This window comes from Syngnathus floridae, chromosome 7 (genome assembly GCF_059516105.1).
Source record: "Syngnathus floridae isolate MCC-2025c chromosome 7, RoL_Sflo_1.0, whole genome shotgun sequence".
Lineage (NCBI taxonomy): Eukaryota > Metazoa > Chordata > Actinopteri > Syngnathiformes > Syngnathidae > Syngnathus > Syngnathus floridae.
Genome location: NC_142419.1, coordinates 2,433,013 through 2,451,219, shown reverse-complemented (window position 1 = coordinate 2,451,219; position 18,207 = coordinate 2,433,013). Strand labels below are relative to the sequence as shown.

Genomic DNA, 18,207 nt, shown 5'->3' with positions numbered 1-18,207 from the left:
CACTGGATCCTCTCCTTTCTGTCTATCCTTCAGTCTCTGTTTCCACCTCACCATTCCGAATGAGCCGCCACTGCCCGCCCATACTCCACCACCACAAATGGGTATGCTATATAATTTTTCTAAAGCCAATAAGGCTGTGCACAAGTTTATGGACGTAGGCACACTACAATTGAACTGAAATACACATGATCAGCTTTGTTATTTCCAATGGCACACATAGTTATTGGGTATAATCCGCATAACTAATATAATATTTACGTGCAATGTCACCAAGCAGAAGCAAGTAAATGCTGAACAGAATAGGTCCAAATATCGATCCCTTAGTAAACTCAGAAGTCACATTGCCATAGATTACCTCTCTGGGAGGTAAGAACTAAACCAGGGAAGTGCTGACCCCGAAATACCAACACATGTTCTAAGGCTATCTAATAGTAAGTTATGATCGACAGTGTCAAAGACAGCAAGATGATTGAGTAATAATAGTATTGATGAGGTGTCCGAATTATATCTCGGAGATGATCATTAGTCACGTTAGCAAGGGTTGTCTCAATTGCGTGATCAGCTTTGAAACCTGCAAATGGTCAGGGCGGGAGGCAGGCAGAGCCAGGTCGTAAACAGATGATTGGTCAGGATGGGCAGCAGGCAGAACAAGACGGGTCAGTAAACGGGCAAGGTCGGCAATGGGAGTCAGACGGAGAGAGAGCAGTGAGCTAGCGAGTGGCATCACGGGACAGACTGACAAGGACTGGCTGGGATCACGTGACAGGTGCAGGTGAATTACCGTAATTTTCGGACTATAAGTCGTGTTTTTTTTCATAGTTTGGGTGGGGGGGCGACTTATACTGAGTAGCGACTTATATGTGAATTTTTTCACAAATTTTCAAAATTAAAAAAAACTAAAAAAAAGTTAAACTGCGATAAACTAACCGCAATGTAGCAAGGGATTACTGAATTACTGAATTATTTGAATTTCAAGTGACGTCAGTGGCGCAGCGCGGTGGTTGTTTACATAAAGGACAAATTTCTCCCAAAATACGACTTGTACTTGACTTATATATGTTTTTTTTTTTCACGTTATTGTGCATTTTATGGCTCATGCGACCTATATTCCGGAGAGATTTTTAGTCCGAAAATTACGGTACTTGATTGGTGGGACGTGACTGTGAATGATTGACGTCATGGAAAGCTGGGTGACTGGATGACAGATGTCTTAGGCACGATGTTAAGATTCTTGTATCATATAAGGTCATTAACTCAGCACTTTTGTGAAAAATAATCTAACATTCATAAACTCACGTTTCAATCTAGTAGGCTGATTTCTGAAACAAAAGTCAAAGTCTGCTTTATTGTCAATTTCTTCACATCTCAAGACACACAAAGAGATCGAAATTCCGTTTCTTACTATCCTACGGTGACAAGACATATTACATATTATACATATATATATAAATATATATATATATACGGACAAACAAAACATTCAAGTAAACAATACAAAAAGTAAAAACAAGAAGGCATATACAATGAATAAATAAGAGCAGTGAATAAATAATAAATAAATAAATAAATAAATAAATAAATAAATTGATTAATTAATTAATTAATAAGAGCTACATGGTCGAAATGGAGCAATTGTGCATACAGCAGACAGTCAGTATAGCGCAAAAGTACAGGAGGAGTAGTGCCCGGCAGCCAACGTGCCCCAAAAGGCCAGGACGTTATGCAGCCGAGGGTGGAGGGGGGAGAGAGTTCAGGTGCCACAGTAGAATGTGGTCATGGTGGCTGGTGGAGCACTTGCTCGCCTGAGTTTCCGCTGGAAGTACAGGCGGCGCTGAGCTTTCTTTGCCAGTGATGCACTGTTGGTGGTCCAGGAGAGGTCTTCACTGATGTGCACCCCAAGGAATCCGGTTCTGCTCACTCTCTCTACCACAGCACCGTCGATGGTCAGTGGCAGGTGTTGGGTGTGACTCTTCCGGAAGTCAACAACAATCTCCTTGGTCTTGCTGATGTTCAGCTGGAGGTTGTTGTCCCAACACCATGTGGTCAGAAGGTCGACCTCCGACCTGTACTGAGTCTTGTTGCCCTTGGTGATGAGACCCACCAGAGTCGTGGCGTCAGCAAATTTCACTACGCGGTTGTTGCTGTAGGTTGCAGTGCAGTCATGCATCTGCAGGGTGAAGAGCAGCGGACTGAGCACGTAGCCTTGGGTGGCCCCCGTGCTCAGCGTGATGCTGCTTGAGATATTGTCGCCAACACGTACTACTTGAGGCCTGTACATACGTATTTATTTATTTATTTATTTATTTATTTATTTATTTATTTATTTATTTATTTATTTATTATTTAATCTGGTGTTGCACACAGTGGTCCACAGGGAGCTTGTGTGTTTGTGGGCAATGATCTCATGGCGGCCCTTAAGGAGTGAGGAGCCGTCAGCCGACCGGATTGAAGCAATCACCCGCTTCCTGGGGCCCGTGCTTTGATGGCATCGTAGAAGCCCTGAGTGTCGTTAGAATCTGCCTGGTTTCGGATCTCATCTGCCTTCTGCACCCACCAGGTATCCTCCATTATTTGGAGGGCTCGCTGGGTTGCTTTTTTTTGTCCTGTAATAAAGGTGGCTTTCAGGGTGAGAGATGTGGGGCAGGACTGGAGAGCTTTGTGGGCCTCATGCTTCGTTTTTAGAAGTGCCTGTATCTCAGTTGAGTTGCAGTCAAACCAGTCCTGGTGTTATTTCCTTGACTGGCCAAGTGCCTCTGAGGCACTATAAATGGTCTGGCGCAGAGCTGGCCATTCAACTGATCCCACTGGGATCTTGCCAAGGTTTTTAGCAAGGAGCTGCTGAAAGTTGCCTTTGGTGATGGGAATGTACAGTGCTGCACAGTTAAGCTTTTTGTTAGGAGTAAGGATGAACCGATACTGGTATCTGGTATCGGGTCGATACCACAGCTTTGTACTCATACTCGTACTCATGACACGGGAGCGGATACCAGGGGTGAGCAATGTGGTGCTGCACAGTCGCAACGGAACCTGCCGAGGAGATGGGCTCCTCCATCCCGCAGTCTCAACGACCATCACTCAATGGCACTCCCAGCCATATCCTTAGCTTGTGCCCACCGCCATTCCACGTCAGCATAGGGATTGTGGGTGAAGTAGGGGGCAAGAAGTTTGCGCATGGGTGGGGATTAAGGTGAGGGTGTGGGTGGGCAGTCCACAGTTCCACCGTCTTCACTCCTACCAGGTAAAATCTCCAGTGGCATGAGGGAGCCCATGACAACGTTCGTCTGGCAGGAGTTGCAGGGGGCTGCCGGTGGTCCGGCCTATTGTGCTCCGCCTGTGCCTGTCCCCAGGTGCAGGTTCGGTATGCATCTGTCTGTAACGTCGTGTTTCTTTAGATGAACAAAACGGCTTTGAAAAGAGACCTTACGGAGGCTAAAGGTTCTCCAGCCTTATAGCAGGGGGTGCTAGTGATCCCGGGATCCTTCATGCGCCTACCTGTAGAATAAGAGATCTCCAGTTCAAATTTACAGTGAAAAAACTGAGGAGCAGTTGTCCATTTGTTTCATTTTACATTCGTTTTTTTTTTTCCCCGTTTTTACATTTCATTTTACAATGGAGGATTACATATCAAAACAATTTTCAATGATGGATTTTCGGTCGAAGTAGGAGGTCATCAGTAAAGGAAGAGCAACTCAGGAGTTAAAAGGTTTGATTCGGTTAACGAGACTTAGGAGCATGTCTTCAAACGGAGTGGTACGCACGATCGAAAACAAGTTTTTGATTCCATGTGCTTTATTGAGTTTTTTTTATGTGTGAAGACTGCTGATATGAGATTTTAATTAAAATAGTTCAAAATAAATAATGAATAAGCCACACTGGAGCAGCGTTCCCCAACCTTTTTGTGACACGGTTACCTCACCTGTTACACTGTCTCACCTTGAGTCTTTGAACAATTCTAACAGCTTTCAAATGACATTTAAAAGTTAAAGTCCCAATGATCGTCACACACACATCTGGGTGTGGTGAAATTTGTCCTCTGCATTTAACTCATCCCCGTGTGATTTTGATCCATCCCCTAGGGGAGAGGGGAGCAGTGAGCAGCAGCGGTGCCGCGCTCGCGAATCATTTGGTGATCTAACCCCCCAACTCCAACCCTTAATGCTGAGTGCCAAGCAGGGAGGCAATGGGTCCCATTTTCATAGTCTTTGGTATGACCCGGCCGGGGTTTGAACCCACAACCTTCCAGTTTCAGGGCGGACACTCTACCACGAGGCCACTTTCTGCTGAATGTGATGCTTGAGGTAGCCAAACTTCCATTGAGTCCATATTTTTCCCTCTGTAAACTCGCCTGCCACTTTGGCTTTACTGCATGTTTTGCACAGTAGACCTTTTTCACTTGAAAAAGAGAAAATCACACCCAGTTCCACCCTTTGTTGTTTTATTTGGACACACTCCAACAGTCATTCCATCTTAAAAGAACCGCCGCATCTCTTACCGTATTTGCCGGTGTATTGGTCGACCTTTTTTGATCCAAAATCGATCGAAAAAAATCGACCTCGACTTATACACCGAGTCATAAAATTTAACTTCGTATTCATCGCTTCAAATGTGATGGTAACCAAGGCCGTTTCTCATGCATCTCATTGTGCGTGGGTGTGCGTCCGTCAGGCTCATCAAACAGCGAGAAACTGAATCATTATAAAGCGTTCGTCGTATTAACACGCATCCTCAGCAACAATTTCAAATATTCTCACCTCAATAATGGACATCGAAAGCCAGACAGCGACGATGACTGCTAGGGGGAAGTACTGGGTATTGAGCGAATGTGCGAGTCATCACGCGTCAAGCAACGACAATAACTACCGGTACGTAAACATTCAATCGCCATGTCTAAATGAATGTCGTTGGCACTTAGAAAATATTCGCCAAACTTGGCCAGACTTCTAGGGGAAGAGGCCGAATTTTCACTTGTTCTGGCCGACCGGAGGAACCAGCCGAGGCGGACACTTTACGGCGGTTGAGTCGTTGGCACTTTGAAAATATTTGCCAAACTTGGCCAGACTTCCAGGGGAAGAGACCGAATTTTCACTTTTGGTGGCCGACATGGGGAACCAGCCGAGGCGGACACTTTACGGCGGTTGAGTCGTTGGCACTTAGAAAATATTCGCCAAACTTGGCCAGACTTCCAGGGGAAGAGGACGAATTTTCACTTGTTCTGGCCGACATGGGGAACCAGCCGAGGCGGACTCTTTATGGCGCAAGAGCCGTTGGCACTTAGAAAATTTGAAGCGGGCGGCGTGCGCGAGTGCGCGGCCCGCTGGAAGTCGAATGAGGCTCCGCGATTTCATCTGCGGTGCTTATAAAGTGCCGATCCGCTCGGCGGGAGCTATTTTCGGCCACTTGGCGCGTGCGCACGGCCTCCCGGATGTGCCGGGCGGCGTGCGCGAGCTCGCCGGCCGCTGGAAGTCGAATGAGGCTCCGCGATCTCCTCCGCGGTGCTTATAAACAGCCGATCCGCTCGGCAGGAGCTATTTCCGGCCACTGCGCATGCGCACGGCCTCCCAGAATTTGAACACATTTCGTCAATAAATTTCGCATATTTCTGATTGAATTTTGGAGTTTAATATAATGCAACAATTGAGCTCGACTTATACAAAGGATATATCATAAAATCGTAAATTTCCGTCGAATTTTAGGGGGTCGACTTATACACCGAGTCGACTTATACACCGGCAAATACGGTATTTACTTTGGCTTGGTGAGTGGGTGTGTCGCTGCTCGTTCGTTCCGCCATGATGAGGGGTTAACTCACTAAGCATTTGCATCACTTGCTAACCTACATGGCGCGAATAGGCAGGAGACATTTTCAAGCACGGTCAATATTATGATGGCTATGTAGCGTAAGTGAACCATATCATATCATTGGCTGGACACCTGTCAATCAGTGATTTACATTACAAAAAGGCACAGAAAGAAAATCATTTGTCCACTTAATTAGATTAGATTACGTCTAACATAAGATATTAATAAATCAGTTCATGCTGAATTTTATTTTGTGTGCAGCATAGAGTTTCTTGTGTGCAGAGACTGCGCGAGCAGTGCGCGATTGCGTAGCTGCGCAGCTAAGAGGGGACAGTGCTCGACACCCTTATTCTGAAACCTGGCAAACCATTGCGGGCTTAAAGAATAACAAAAGTGCTGGACCTGATGGCATCCCAGCAGAGGTTTTCAAACACGGAGGGTATTTTCTCACACGCTGCCTGCACCTCCTCATCCAAAACATCTGGGAACACGGGACCCTCCCATAGGATTGTAAGGATGCCAACTTTGTCGTCATTTACAAGCAGAAAGGGGACAGAGCAGACTGTGGCCGAGGATTTTTTTTCCATCGCAGGAAAGGTTTTGGCGAAGATCATGCTCAGCAGGCTGGTAGAGCACATCTCGGAAGCTGTGCTCCCGGAAACTCAGTGTGGCTTCCGAAAAACTAGATCCACCACAGACATGATCTTTGTCTTAAGACAGCTAATGGAGAAGAGCAGAAAACATCACAAGGACCTCTCCATAGCCTTCATCGACCTCAGCAAAGCCTTTGACACCATCAACTGTGAGTTGCTCTGGAAACACACTCCAAACTCGGCGTACCACCCAAGTTTCTATGTATCCTCCAGCAGCTGCATGTTGGGATGCAAGCCAGAGTGCTCACAGCAGAGTTTTAGAAAACTAACTTGAAGGTCAGCACCAAGATTGCCGTGTACAACGCAGTATGTCTCTTCACTCTCCTCTATGTGGTAGAGTCATGGACCCCATACCGTCAGCACATCACCAACCTGGAGGCCTTCCACATTCGCTGCCTACAGAAGATCCTTGGCCTGTCCTGGGAAGATCGAGTCCCTCATACAGACATCCTCAAAAACACCAACTCCATCTGCTTGGAAGCGGCTGTGGCTAAGAAGCATCTTTGGTGGATTGGACAGACCACTCGCATGCCTCACCATCGTCTGCCCCGCCAAGTCCTCTACGGCCAACTGAGAGGTGCAAAGCGCTCTGCAGGGGGGCAGCAGCGGCGCTTTAAATACTACACCAGGGATCTACTAAAGCGATCCAACATCAACACCACACAGCTTAAAACTCTGGCACTCAACACATCAACCTGACAGATCACTTGTGCCACTGCCGTTTCAAAAATACACCAAACCAACCAAAACAGACAATCCAAGAGGCGCATTCAATGACACCAGTGGGCGGCTGGTACCCCAATGGCATCCGGGTTTCGCTGCTCCATCTGTGAGCGGTTATGCGGCTCGAGGATCGGACTCAACGCCCACAAGAAGTGGCATCAGCGACATTGTCGCTGACCCTTCCCGCCCCTCTCTCCCCCTTGGCGCAAGCGTCCTCATCGAACACGATGGACAGCTAAGACAGTGTGTGTCTGAGAGAGTGTGTGTGAGTGTGTTTTTATTTTACTCACTTTGCTCACTTGAGATTTAATACTCGCGTTCAGGTTGCCTGAACAGCTTGACATGTTCATTTTAATTTTAAAAGTAAAGTTTGAAATTAAAATATTTTTCAGTCTCGGCCAATGGATAAACCAGAAGTATTGTCACTTTGTTTTTCTTTCATTTGTGCAGCTTACTGCGGCCTGGTCCAAAGTGGCCCGTGGCCTTTATGTCCCACGGCACATACTGCAAAGCAGATTCATGTATACACAGAAGCCCAGCAACAAGTGATTCATTACAGAATTCCACTTTATTCATTTAAAGTGAGGCAACCTAATCTTTTTTCTGTCTTGCTGCTTGTGTATAATTTCCAGTTTCATAAGACTGAAAAGGTCGTTCAACCTGAGTTAGCTTTACCTTATACATAACATAATGGGAGCACCCTTCTTTCGGCTTCTCCCATTAGGGGTCACCCCGGCAGATCAATTGTTTCCATCTAACTCTATCCTCTGTATCCCTGTCACACCAACCATCGACATGTCTTCCTTGACCACGTCCATAGACTTCCTCTTTGGCCTCTCGCCTCCTCCTACCTGCTGCCTCCATCCTCATCATCCTTCTCCCTATGTACCCGGGGTCCCACCTCAGGACATGTCCAAACCATCTCACCTCTCTGACTTTTTCTCCAAACATTTGCACCTGAGCTGTCTCTCTGATATAGTCAATCCTGTCCATCCTCGTCACTTCCAAAGAGAATTGCAACATCTTTATCTCTGCCACCTCCAGGTCTGCCTCCTGTCTTTTTTTAGTGCCACCGTCTTTAAGCCATACAACATAGCTGCTCGCACTACTTCCTTATAGAATTTCCCCTTCACTCTTGCAGGTATTCTTCAGCCACAAATAATTACTGCCACATTTCTCCATCCACTCCACCCTGCCTGCACTGTCTTCTTCACCTCTGCCACACAACGCCATTACCTTGCAAAGTTGACCCCAATTTATTAAACTCATCGACTTTCACCACCTCTACTCTTTGTCATCATCGGCATCACAGTCTCGAAAGACCATAGATTTGTTGTGTCTGGAGGTTAGGTGTTCTTTGCACAGCGTCTGCTGTGGCTGGTGAGTCCAATCCGTGAGAGACAGACACGGCCGCAGATGTTACAGGTGTGGGCCGGATCCATTGAAGGTGGGGGCATGGTGGCTTGCTGCTTCCTCAACTTCCTTTTCATTTCTCGATGTTGAGCCAGGGTGATTTTGTGGGTCTGCAGCCCGTTTCGGAGAGCCTGTTGCCATTTGTGGCGATCCTGGGCGACGTCTTCCCAGGTGGCTGGGTTGATGTTGAAGGATTTCAGGTCTTGTTTGCAGACATCCTTGTTGCAGAGCAGTGGGCGGCCTACTTGCCTTTCGCCTGATTGTATTCAGCATATAAGATGTCCTTTGGCATATGACCGTCTTCCATTCGACAGACATGGCCCAGCCAACGGAGACGCCGCTGCTTCAGCAGGGAGAGCATAGTGGGGAGCTGTGCACTCTCCAGGACTGCACTGTCTGTGATCCTGTCCCGCCAGGTGATGCCCAGTATGCGTCTCAGGCAACGGAGATGGAAAGAGTTTAGCCTTCTCTCTTGTGGAGAGGTGAAGATCATATCCAGAGTTGATCTTCTTGCTCTGAACCCTGCCTGTGACTCTGGGTAGAGCTTCTCTGCGAGGACTTGGAGTCTATTTAGTACAACTCGAGCAAAGAGCCTACCGGTAATGCTGAGTAGGGAGATGCCACGGTAGTTGTTACAGTCATTCCTGTCTCCCTTGTTTTTGTACAAGGTGACAATGTTAGCATTTCTCATGTCCTGTGGGACAGAGCCTTCTTTCTAGCACAGGCACACGAGCTTGTGCAGTCTATGCAGAAGAGCAGGCTTCCCACACTTGAGGACTTCAGCTGTTATCCCATCGGTGCCTGGAGCTTTTCCGCTGGGCAGGCTGTTAATTGCTTTGCTTAGCTCCTCAGTCGTTGGTTCCACGTCGAGCTCTTCCATAACAGGTAGGTGCCCTACATGCCTGAGGGCTGCATCAAAGACACTGTTGTCCCTGGCATAGAGCTCTGAGTAGTGTTCCACCCAGTGGTCCAGCTGCTTAGAGCGTTCAGCGATGGTTTCTCCCGAAGCTGAATTCAACGGGATGATTGTGCGGGGTGATGGTCCAAGTGCCTTTTTGAGCCGTCGAGCATGAGTCTGATGTTGCCTGTGTCAGCAGCTGCTTGAATGTTGCTGCAGAGCTTTAGCCAATAGTTTGGCACAACGTCTAGCGGCTTGTTGGCGTTTCCTCCTAGAAGATTGGGGGGCCTGTAGAGTTTTGGTGTTTGGAGTGTGCTTGTAATTTGTGAGTGTGACACGTTTTTCTTCAAAGATTGGTGCCAATAATATTAAATTGGCATCGAACCAGTCGTTTGGCTTTCCCTGCTTTTTTCCAAAGACTGACAGGGCCGTGCTGTGTATGGCATCCCTCAAGCCATCCCAGTACTGCTGGGCGGAGCTGGACAGGGGTGGGTCATGGAGGGAGACCTCTAAGGCACAGAGGAAGGCTGTAGCTTTGGTTGGGTCAGTTGTTTTGCTGCTGTCGATGCGGGGGGCTCCCTTTGGTTTGGATCTGTGTAGGTTTTTTGCCTGTAGCTTGACTCTACAGAGCACAAGGGAGTGGTCTGTGTCGCAGACTGCACTGTGGAGACTGCGTGTTTGAAGGATGCCTCTGAGATCAGAAGTGCGTGTTATGATCAGGTCTAACTGGTGCCAGTGACCTGAGCGTGGATGTCTCCAAGAGTTTGGTCTGGAAGTATGTGTTGGTGATGCAGAGATGGTGATATGCGCAGAACTCCAGAAGTCGCTGCCCATTTTCGTTCAGCTTACCGATGCCATGGTGTCCTAAGCAGGATGGCCAGGAGTCACGATCGGCTCCGACTCTAGCATTAAAGTCACCAAGTCGGTAGAGCTGTTCACAGCTGGGAATGTTTTTAAGAGTCGCTTCGAGTTCATCATAAAACCTGTCTTTTATTTCCTGGGGGGAGCTAAGTGTTGGAGCGTACACACTAAGTGGACAGGTCCCATGGATCTATTGAGGCAGAGAGCCAGGATTCTCTCAGAGCCGCCTGTGGGTGGTACCACTGCTCCCAGGAGTGTGTTCCTGACAGCGAACCCTACTTCGTATTCCCTGGTTTCCTCAGGGGGCTTCCCCCATCAAAAGAAGGTATAGTCCTTTTCCTTGCGTGAGCCAGATCCATGGAGTCGTGTTTCCTGGAGGGTCGAGATGTAAATTCTGAGCTTCAGGAGTTCGTTGTTTATATCTGCAGTTTTACGGACATCACTAATATCTTGTAGGTTGTCGCTGAGCCCAAGTGTCATAGTCCTGACATTCCAGCACCCCAGGCGTAGTGCTGGTATCTTCGGTAATGTCCTTGTGTTGCTTGGTGCGTGAATTTACAGGCCACTTGTTAGAATACATCCCTGAGCTCCAAGCACCCAATGAAGCAAGCAGGCTGTTGCGGGAAAGCACCTTATTGGCTGGGGGCTGCCCAGCTTGAGGCGCGCGGTAGCTGTCCAATGAGACCGAACATCTCTCCCACCGTCGGAGGTAGCCCCTGGCACCCATACTCTACGCCAATAAGAAAGGGCTTATAGCCGGTACTAACCTCCCATGTTGTGTCTCCACTGGTTAGTGGAGCTGGAGTTTCCTCCCCAGTGCACAAGAAGCCTGGGCAAGTTTAATGGAAGCCTTGAGTTTCCCAGGCAGCAGGGCTCCCCTCTCGGCCTTCCTGTTGTCATCCAAAGGAACGGTGAACCGATACATTTGGCATCAGGTTGGCTGCAGGATTTGCCAGAACAATGCTTTTTTAAAGCATGAGTCTACCTAACGGAGTCCGAGCCGGGTTTTCTGTCAGGGTCTGCTCCCTTAGCCTTTTCATTCCAGACAATACCCACAAGGCAGCAGGGGTGCTATTTCACCCATAGCTGGGACAGTGGTTAGCGGGCGCCAGGACATCCACGTGCCAGTGGGCCTGTACATCACACCTAATGGCCCACTGTTTCTCCCCGGTTGATCCCATGCAATTTGGCCTGGAGCCGTGAGGCACCCAGTTACCATGTGTGGCCACGAGGAGGCATGCAGAAGTCTTGACGGTGGAGAGGCTATGTACCGGCTGAGGAGGCTTAAGCACGCGGCTCCTCTTTTCGCCCCCGGAAACAGGGGGCTCGCCGGCGGCAGTAGCTGAAAGCAGAAGGTAGCAAGCAGGAAGAAGCATGCAACATGCACTAACTACGAGCACTCCTACTCCAACACCACTGCACTTCGCATCACAACGCCCTGTGTGCAAGCACACACATACATCTACTCTTTGTAACCACAATAATATCTTGAACTTCCTGATTTACTCTCTCCACATCCTCTGACCTTTTCTCGCTCTCATTTGCACTCCTCTTTGTGTGCTATCCGACTTCTTTTTTGACAAGCTCTTTCTCCTTATGCTTTTTTGAACATCTTCATTCCACCACCAAGTTTCCTTGTCTTTCATCCGCTGTCCAGTAGGGATGGGAATCTTCACCATCAAAGCGATACGATACACATCTCTATACACTGCCAACGATTTGATGCATTCACGATTCATGGAATCGACAATGATAAGATGCGATACGATTCTCCCATCTCCTGCGATACGGTGTGATACAGTACGATTTAATTTTAAAACAATGCGATCCAGTGCGATACGATACATTGCAATGCAGAAGAAAAATACACCATGGAATACACAGTTCAAGTTTTGGCACTTGAAGCATTAAAGCGGGCTGTGCTTTTCTATTTTGAAACACAGGAAGTACAACATAGAGTGATTAATTGCAGATCTCTCTGGAATTTTAGGGTATAAATATAACCTTGAACAAAAATTAAGATTTCTCTTAAGTGCATGTTGTAGAGCAATTTAGGGCCTACACAAAGCCATGTTTTCAAGTTAAGCTTTTAAAAGTGCATTAAGTTTATACAGGAGGTAAAACATAAAATGGGCTAATAAAAAAGGTGAAGGCCATGAGAATTCCATCCACTATAACAACTTTAAAAAAACTAACAAAGGGAGACATTGCATTGCATTACAACAGAAAAGTAAGGTTAATGATATAACTTAAATTACATATTTTTCCATTTCCATGCACATTTTGGATATAATAATAATAATGAATAATAATAATACTCATTATCTGTGTGTATCTTGTGCTGCCTGTGTATCTTGTAGCTGCACGGCAGAGTTTACATATGGCCGTTGTCTTATCCAGCTCTCCATCTCATTTATAGAACCCAAAATTTTTCCACACTGCAGACTTAAAGCCCACCACTGAATGTATAATCTCTGTCTCGTTTTCCTCCATGTTAACCCGCTATCTGGCTGACTTGCCGCCTTTGTACAATTCGAAGAAGGCCAGTTTGGACCCGCCTATTCGCGCGAGACCTGAGCCGAGACTTGAGCAGAGACTTGAGTACTAGGAGTGACTGAGACCCAGAGACCCGTTTCTAAAATGTTATAATTATTGATATTAATAGATTTTTATCGATGCAAATAATTTAGATACGATGCATCTCGAATTTTTGCGCGTTTTTACCGAAGCAACTGCATCTTACAGGTCGCATCCATTTTCCGATGCATATCGGTGAATCTTCCCAACCCTACTGTCTAGATGTCACACGCAGTACCTTCCTAGCAGTGTCCCTCACCACATTTGCGGTTCATTTTCAGTTGTTCTAAATTGCTTCACATCTTCTTTTACTTCTCTCAACAGCTCACTGACAAAGACTTCCTTTTTTTTTTAATTCACTTGTCTATTTTATGCCCATAACTGTTCAATATGTGGTTATTCTGTGCTGATTGTTTTTTATGTTGGGACATATTTGTTTTGTAAAGTTGCATACAGTATAGTTTCATTATCACTGTACATCTTTAAACTTTTCCACAATTTTTATTCCGCACTTAGCTATCTGGTGTGTTTTGGTTTTATGGTGCTGTTTGTTCACGTGTTTTCTAACAAATTGAGGTTATAACAGAACGGCTGCATTTATACTGTGAAAAGATACACACAGGGGACTCAATTTACAAAAGAGATCATTTCTAAAAGCTATTGGTTTCAATAAAGTATTAAAGTAGAAAGGGCAGAATATTTCTGCATGCCACACTTTTTTTAGTTAAAAAACCAAATACATTTAAAAGCTAGACATAAGTCATCATATTTCAAAGTGATATCAAATTTTAACCATGTCTCTATGAAATGATGTTTACCTGCCTGCTATTTTTTCAGAGGAGTTTGTTTCCAATGTTATTTCTTTGCATTAGCCCTGATCTTGGAGGAAATCGCAATTGATTGCCACAATAAAGAAACAGAAGAGCGCCTACTGCAGGAGGCGCATGATCTGCACTTGTCCTCATTGGAGCTTGCAAAGAAGGCTTTTGGAGAATTCAACGTCCAAACAGCCAAACATTATGGCAACCTAGGACGGCTCTATCAGTCCATGAGAAAGTTCAAGGTTAGATATTTTTCTTTTACACAAATACTATTAACTAGTGATGCTCTGATTGATCTGTGAATTTGAACAAAGCCTTCAATCTATTACCCTGTACAATAATTAGATAACTATTATTGTAAGGTGGTGACAAATTCTTACATGTTGCTGGCATATTATTATTATTATTATTATTATTATTATTATTATTATATAACATGTTACTGCATGCATATTCCATTACCTTTAATCAGCTATAGACCAGGATGTCACCAGGATGTCACTATTTCACACAAAACTTAAAGTCATGGTTTGTTAAAAGAAGAAAAAAAACTCACAGTGAGTTTAAATATGGTACATTCAAGTACTGGTAACAGAAACACAAATATGACAAGGATTACTATCCTTATAATTGCCGCTGTAACACAGAACTTAATCTACTCTTTGTGGTTGTACCCATAATAGTATAAAGAAGTAAGTAAGAAGTACTGGGCAGGCTAACGAGTTAGCGGAAAGATGCTAATTCACGATCGTACTAACACGCGAAAACGGACTTCTAAAGGAATGTAAACGAACATTTGGAGCAATACTACATTGTCCTAAAGGTTAGACACTTGTTTCCTCAATTTAGAAGTTTTATTTTGAATTTTAAATGTTTTTTTAATTTGAAAAAAAATCTGCGATGTAGTGAAGCCGCGATAAACGAAACGCGAAGTAGCGAGTGTTAGAGATCTGCTCACTCCAACTTATTTTGCAAGAACCACACGGGAGACAAGTAAGTCCTTTTGGACACCTGCAGGTGGAGAGTTCACTCGTTCAAGGAATGAAGTCTGAACCCTTGTTCCTGCGAGGGGATATTTATTAAGAGAAACAGAGTGGGGGTTGAGAGTGGGGGTCAGAGTAGACAAATGGCCGAAGCCCCTGGCTGATCAAAGCACAGCAGGGGGTCCTTCACGATGTTGTGTAAACAAAACACTTTGATTGCTTCCTCTGCAGCTAGTCAATCAGTTCAAAAGATCTTAGCACTTTGTTCTACTACTTTTGTTAAGACAGGACAAGCGAGTTTAATTATTACAGGTTACATTCCAACATAATCATAGGATCAAGCTAACCTGAAAACCCTAACAGCGAGGGATCACTGTATAACATTTTCTGTCATTCAATGTCATCTGACATCATTCCGTAGCGTTTCCAATGTTTTTTATTCAGCTTTTTCACCTTCACGTGCAATTTCTCCAGGAATTGCATCATCTAGTTGTTTGTCATTTATCATTAGGAACTTGTAACAGGGCTGGCTCTGTGGTATGCATAATTTTGAAACCTGTTTGGAAAACCTTCATGACATGTTCAACCAAGAACTGTATATGCACCACTTTTCCCATAATTTTAGAAATAAGACAGCTTTGAAATGGGTCTAGAATTAGACTGCGGACTTTGATCAAGGTCAGGTTTCTTAATGCTTACATATCACGTTAATAAATTCTACTGTTTTACATTTTACTCTTTCAGTTGTGGTCTATATAAAGTGGAACAGTGATGCTTTTGACTGAATTACTCGTTTTGAGAGCATCACAGGTTCCTCTTTTATACTTGTTCTAAGGTGTGGCTTAGAACAAGTCGTTTTGGTGTGGTCTCTTTAAATGCAAATGAGACACTTCACACCCTACTCCCTCTAGGCCGCAAGATATGCACCTCCCTTTCCGGTTGACATATTTGTAATTTTTTAGCTGAGGTAGCATTTACCTGCGCCGCAAACTTTCTGATTGAGTAAAAGATGTCAAGGGCAGACTTGTCCATACATACATAACACGTATCAAAATAAATCCCCTCACAATATTTATGAACGCGTTTTGTAAAAAAGCACTGCATTCAAGCTACGAAGTAAACTAATGCGAGCGCTAGCGTTAGTGAGAAGCTAACGAATGCATTTAACACATTGTTGCAGGGATGAGAATCTAACGTGGATCCACGGATTTCCGTGTTTTTTTCCGTCGGAAGTATCATTTTCGTGAAACGTGTAGATCCGTTGAGAAAATAGTTTTTATATATGGGGGAGCGGCTGGCAGCAGTATTGCGACAACATCCGCCTTATTTTCAGCAGCATTTTGGCGCTACTTTCGTCGCATCATTTCCCTACTCATTTGCCTAATCAGCAAAAGTTTTCGCCAGCATGGTGAAAGTTTTAGAAAAAAAAAACGAGGATCGTGCTAGGGAAATAGACAAGTCGAACGGTGTTAGAGATTTGCTCACTCAAACAATATTTTGCAAGAACCACACGGGAGACAAGTAAGTCCTTTTTGACACCTGCAGGTGGAGAGTTCACTCACTCCAGAATGAAGTCTGAACCCTTGTTCCTGCGAGGGGATATTTATTAAGAGAAACAGAGTGGGGGTTGAGAGTGGGGGTCAGAGTAGACAAATGGCCGAAGCCCCTGGCTGATCAAAGCACAGCAGGGGGTCCTTCACGATGTTGTGTAAACAAAACACTTTGATTGCTTCCTCTGCAGCTAGTCAATCAGTTCAAAAGATCTTAGCACTTTGTTCTACTACTTTTGTTAAGACAGGACAAGCGAGTTTAATTATTACAGGTTACATTCCAACATAATCATAGGATCAAACTAACCTGAAAACCCTAACAAACGGGATCAAGAACTGCTTCAGATGGGCATGGCTCGAGAGCAGCATCATCTTACAACTCGGAACACAGTACATAACCACCTGCCTGACGCAACATATCCGTAAATTAGATGTCCCGGGGTAGGTTTTGTGCATTCAAAACACAAAGGTACATTTGTATTTTTACAAGCATGATGGTTTAGAAAGTAACATGATGTTACATGTAAGCTAATGTTAGGCTATTGTCATGATATTGTTAAAATTTATTCTTTAACAATATATATATATATATATATATATATATACGCTGCTCAAAAAATTAAAGGAACAGTTTTTTATCAGGGTATGGCATGAATTCAATTACACTTTTCTGATAAGGTTTTAGTCAGGTTCGTGGCAGAGGGGGTTGTTAATCATTTTCAGCTGCATTGGTGTTGATGGAATTAACAACAGGTGCACTAGACGGGCAACAACGACACAGTCCTCAAAACAAGACTGATTTTGCAGGTGGAGGCCATTTCAAATTCCTCCCTCTTGATCTTTTTTAACTGTTATTCCACAAATGTTGGCTTTAGCTAGAGTCATTATCACGACTGGGAGCATGAGGTGATTTCTTAACCCTCCTGAAGTTGTGCAGATTGTCCAACTCCTCCAGGATGGCACATCCATGCGTGCTGTTGCAAGCAGATTTGATGTGTCTCCCAGTACAATCTCCAGAGCATGGAGGAGATTCCAGGAGACAGGCAGTTACTCTAGGAGAACTGGACAGGGCTGTAGACGGTCCTCATTCCATCAGCAGGACCGATATCTGCTGCTTTGTACTAGGAGGAACAGGTTGAGCACTGCCCGAGGCCTACAGAATGACCTCCAGCAGTCTACTGGTGTGAATGTCTCTGCCCAAACAGTCAGAAACAGACCTCACGAGGGTGGCCTCAGGGCACAACTTCCTGTAGTGTTTCCTGTGCTCATTGCTCAGCACCGTGGAGCTCGATTGGCATTTGCCATAGAACACCAGAATTGGCAAGGCCGCCACTGGTGCCCTGTGCTTTTCACAGATGAGAGCAGGTTTACCCTAATCACCTGTGATAGACGTGAAAGGGTCTGGAGAAGCCAAGGAGAGCGCCATGCTGCCCGCAACAATGTTAACAGCATGACCGGTTTGGTGGTGGGTCAGTGATGGTGTGGGGAGGCATTTCCATGGAGGGACGAACAGACCTCTACAGGCTAGAGAACGGCAGTCTGACTGCCATTAGGTATCGGGATGAAATCCTTGCACCCATGGGCGCTGGTGCAGTAGGTCCTGGGTTCCTCCTGATCCACAACAATGCCGGGCTTGTTTTGGCAAGAGTATGCAGACAGTATCTGGAGGATGAAGGAATTGACACAATTGAATGGCCCTCACGATCACCTGATATAAACCCGATAGAACACCTCTGGGACATAATGTTTCGGTCCATCATACGACGCCAGGTTTCTCCTTAGACTTTACAGGAGCTCACTGATGCCCTTAGAAAGATCTGGGAGGACATCTCACAAGACACCATCTGTCGTCTCATTAGGAGCACGCCGCGACGTTGTCAAGCATGCATACAAGCTCGTGGGGGCCACACAAGATATTGAAAATAATTT

The 18,207-nt window shown here is 45.4% G+C and overlaps 1 protein-coding gene across 1 annotated transcript in view; it reads left to right on the top strand.

The window, feature by feature from the left end:
* appbp2 (amyloid beta precursor protein binding protein 2) overlaps window positions 1-18,207 on the top strand; it is a 237,519-nt gene that overhangs the window by 122,427 nt on the left and 96,885 nt on the right. Inside the window, 1 exon segment of the mRNA XM_088380624.1 lies at window positions 13,797-13,987. Within this exon segment, the coding sequence (XP_088236750.1) occupies window positions 13,797-13,987 (191 nt within the window).